We start from the raw sequence: 3639 nt of genomic DNA, 5'->3' as shown, positions 1-3639 counted from the left end.
TGTGGTTGGCAGTCTCCCTGGGACTGTGCACATTCCTGGCTGGAAAATCTGAAGCTTTGTCCAAACACCAGCTTCCAAGATCTGCCCAGAGAAATCCCACATGGCTGTTTCTACACTCTTATACAGACCTCCCCCTTTGACTCCCCCCCTCTCCTCCTCCTCCTCCTCCCCATCACCTCCCCCTCCAACCTCCTCTCTCCATCCTGGTGTGGATTGCTTCTTTTTTAACATCTTTAAAGTTGAACAGCTCTTCGACTCCCTGTGTGCTACAACACTTATACCCTGCACTGACCTCCTGCTGAGGGTGCAGCATGATAATTCAGTTTAATCTCCACAGCACTGAGCAGACATCCACCCCTCCACCCCTCCACCCCTCCACTGCCAGGGCTCCACCAGGCAGCCTGAGGAAAAACAGACATTCATGCCTATACACTTAATCTACACACTCCCCTGAGAGAGTGTGTGTGTGTGTGTGTGTGTGTGTGTGTGTGTGTGTGTGTGTGTGTGTGAGAGAGAGTGAGGCCTGTTCCGTATCTCAAATCCGTTAGTCTATAGGAAGAGGAGACAGAACATCAGACCCCACAGCTCTGATGTGTGAGACTTCACAACCGCCCTGACACACACACACACACACACACACACACACACACACACACACACACACACACACACACACACACACACACACATACACATGCATATACAAGGCAGTGCCATGATGTCTGTGAACACAAGAGGTATCATATTGCCACACAAACACACATTCAGAAACTCCTCATACTGTGTGTGTGTGTGTGTGTGTGTGTGTGTGTGTGTGTGTGTGGAGCCTGTAAACAGTGACTGTACTAGAATATTAGTAAAACTTGAGTCAGTCACCAGTTAAAGTTTGTGCAGTTGGATGTTGTGTCTGTAAACTTCTTGGACACTCTTCATTCAGGCTGACAAATGCTACAAAATGGATGACACAGTCGGTTAGTGTTGATCAGAGACAGACGCTGGCGACAGTCAACGATCATTTAAAGCCATTTGCAAGAAACGGGAGAATAGAAGAGTCTAACACATGCAGGTTTTCATGTTGTCCAGAGTGTTGCTGTGGAAGCACTTCCTTGCACAGTCTAACCAATGTGCAGACTACTGTACACCAGTAAGATCCTGAACAGGTAGTCTGAACACTGGGATGACGGAGCAGGACCCTTTCTTACTCTCTCCTCGGACTCGCCTTTTCCACCTCTGGCTGTTTGCTAACAGTCCTGCCCGCGGCGAGGGGAGTCGGCAAAAGGTTCCCTCTGTTATTCTCTTCTTTCTTATCCTGTGTCAGTGCTGTGTCGCTGGGCGAGGGCTCTCACACACATCTGACATCCGTCCTACGGGTGTCCCTCCTTTGGAGATGTTGACGGGTGTTGAGTCAGGCGTCCGCAGGGCTGTGTCCCGGCGTAGTATCCAGTCTTGACGTGGCACATTCACTCATTCAGCGAGGGATCTGCCCGTTCACTTGGGGAAGGCGTAAGGAAATAAGGGGAGTGAGAGTAGGAGAGCGAGTTAGGGAGGAACTCAGCAGCCATATATGGGATGATGGGACCCATGGGGAATCAACTTTGGAGTGGTCTGCAGTTTCTCCCCACTTCTCCTACGCTCTCTCCTGCTCTCTATGTTCCTCAACCCTTCCTCTTCTACTCGAGCACAACTCACCTCCCTCTATCCTCCTATCCTCCTCTAACCCTCCTCTTCCTCTCTTCCTCATCTCTACTTTCTATTTCTACCCCATCAGAGCACCCTATACTCTCTCCAGTCTCCTCCCCCTCTGTCTAAAGCGATCCCAGATGTTGCTCGATGGGCGCCAATCGCGTTCTGTCATTTTTTTTCAGCCTCTGTTACAGGAAGTGGGCCCCTTTGGAAAAAAGGAAAGAGGAACGAGGGAAGAGAGTCGTAGGGTTCAGGGGAGCACTGAGAGAGGGAAATGTACAACCAGCACACTCACATCTCAGACCACATGTGTGCACGTGCGCTAACGCAGACACACACACACACACACACTCACACACACACACACGCACGCACAAGACAACATCCAGGACTCTGAGGACGTCCTCTGTGTCTTCAGTTCTCTTCTGTATGGAAGTCACATCTCTGCTTCATCTCTTCCTTCTCTTTACCTCATCGTGGTCGGTCCTGTCACCCCCCCCCCCCCCCCCCAGCAGCCCCCTCCTCAGAGGTTAGAAGGAGGGAGCAGGGAGAGAGATGAGGGGGAAGGGCTTCACTTTAGGAGAAATGTTGTGTTAGAGCTTGAGTCTGAGTAATGACTTTCACATGTGGGCCCGGCCTCTCTCCCTCTTTTTTTCATACTCCTTCTCTCATTCCCTCCCTGCCTCGTTCCTCTGTACCCTGCCTCCATTCTGTCTGGTTCTCCTCACTCTGGTCGCTCCACTCCTCCAACTGTTCTCTGTCATTCATGAGTCTCTGTGGTGATGACAGACTGCAGACTGACGGCCTCTGGGTCTCTCATTGTCTCTTTCTCTTGTTGTGGCTCTGACAGACAGACGCACGGTCTGATATGAACTGTGATGCTCTGCTCACACACTCTTCCACATCTGACACGGTTCCTTCTCCACTCTCTGCTCTGTAGGTGAAATATATTCACCTCCAGACACGCAACTATTTTAGCTAAAGCCCCCAAGTGGACTGTTTTCAGTCTGTTGTGTTTTGCTATCAACACCTGTGTTACCTCTGCGATGTCATATTTTACTCTGCATACCTCTGTCAGACTTTATCTCTCTGTGTTCTGTCTCTTCCAGGAGAAAGAGAAGAAGTATATGCTTCCTCTGGACAACTTAAAGCTCAGAGACGTGGAGAAGGGCTTCATGTCCAGCAAATTTATCTTTGCAGTCTTCAACACAGAGTTAAGGTTTGTGTTTGCGTGTGAGCGTGTTTGGTGAGTGAGTGTGTGTGACTCAGAAAAGGGAGTTGTGTTCTTGTCACCTGCCTTTAGTGATATTTTACAAGGGTGGAGGAAAGGGAGGAGATGTCAGAGCGGTGCTCTGCCCTTCCTTTGACCCCCTCCATTCCACTTTGCCACCGGAACCGAAAAGGATATCCAGTGGGTGCTGCAGCGGGCGTAGCTTTTACTGTCTCCGAGTAGATGCCAGGCTGCTGAGGGCAGGGTTTGAGTGTTCTGGGTTTATGTGTGTGAAACAGATTGAGAAAGACAAAGAGACAAAGAGAGAGCATAAGAGAGAGAGAGAGAGAGAGTGTGTTTAGGAGCTGGAGCCGACCCAAAGCCTGGCTGATTGTACCAGAGCATGTGGGCTTTGTTTATAATTCTGTGCTAGGCTGCATTCAGACACACAAACTGGAGTTGTGTGTGCATGTGCGTGAGTGCACATGTGTGTACGTGCCTCTGCCAATGTGTGTGCGTATAGACCACAGCATACCGACGGCAGGCTCATTAAGCAGCTAATCAAAGCCAGAGAGCTTGGATCAGAGATGAGGCTGCTCTTGTTTGGAAAGAATTGCTCGACTCACCACAAAAAGGAGGGAGAGTGAAGAACTGGAAGGGTTGAGAGGAGAAAGAAAGCGGGAGAGAGTATCAGAGCCATCGGCCAGGAATGTGTCAAAGTCTGTCCTATGGCGCCCCCCCACCCC

General features: G+C 50.2%; 1 protein-coding gene across 5 annotated transcripts in view; it reads left to right on the top strand.

Moving 5' to 3' along the window:
* Positions 1–3639, top strand: part of dnm3a (dynamin 3a) — a 21551-nt gene that overhangs the window by 11722 nt on the left and 6190 nt on the right. For all 5 annotated transcript variants that reach the window (XM_087178758.1, XM_087178757.1, XM_087178756.1 and 2 more), the window contains one exon: positions 2793–2902. In XM_087178758.1, the coding sequence (XP_087034884.1) occupies positions 2793–2902 (110 nt within the window). The remainder of the gene's footprint in view (positions 1–2792; positions 2903–3639) is intronic.

This window comes from Seriola lalandi, unplaced genomic scaffold, assembly GCF_002814215.2.
Source record: "Seriola lalandi dorsalis isolate HSWRI2012SDOR001 ecotype SW California unplaced genomic scaffold, Sedor1 jcf7180002054722, whole genome shotgun sequence".
NCBI classification, from domain to species: domain Eukaryota; kingdom Metazoa; phylum Chordata; class Actinopteri; order Carangiformes; family Carangidae; genus Seriola; species Seriola lalandi.
Note: the sequence above shows the minus strand (reverse complement) of the source record. Positions and strands in the feature narration are given on the sequence as shown.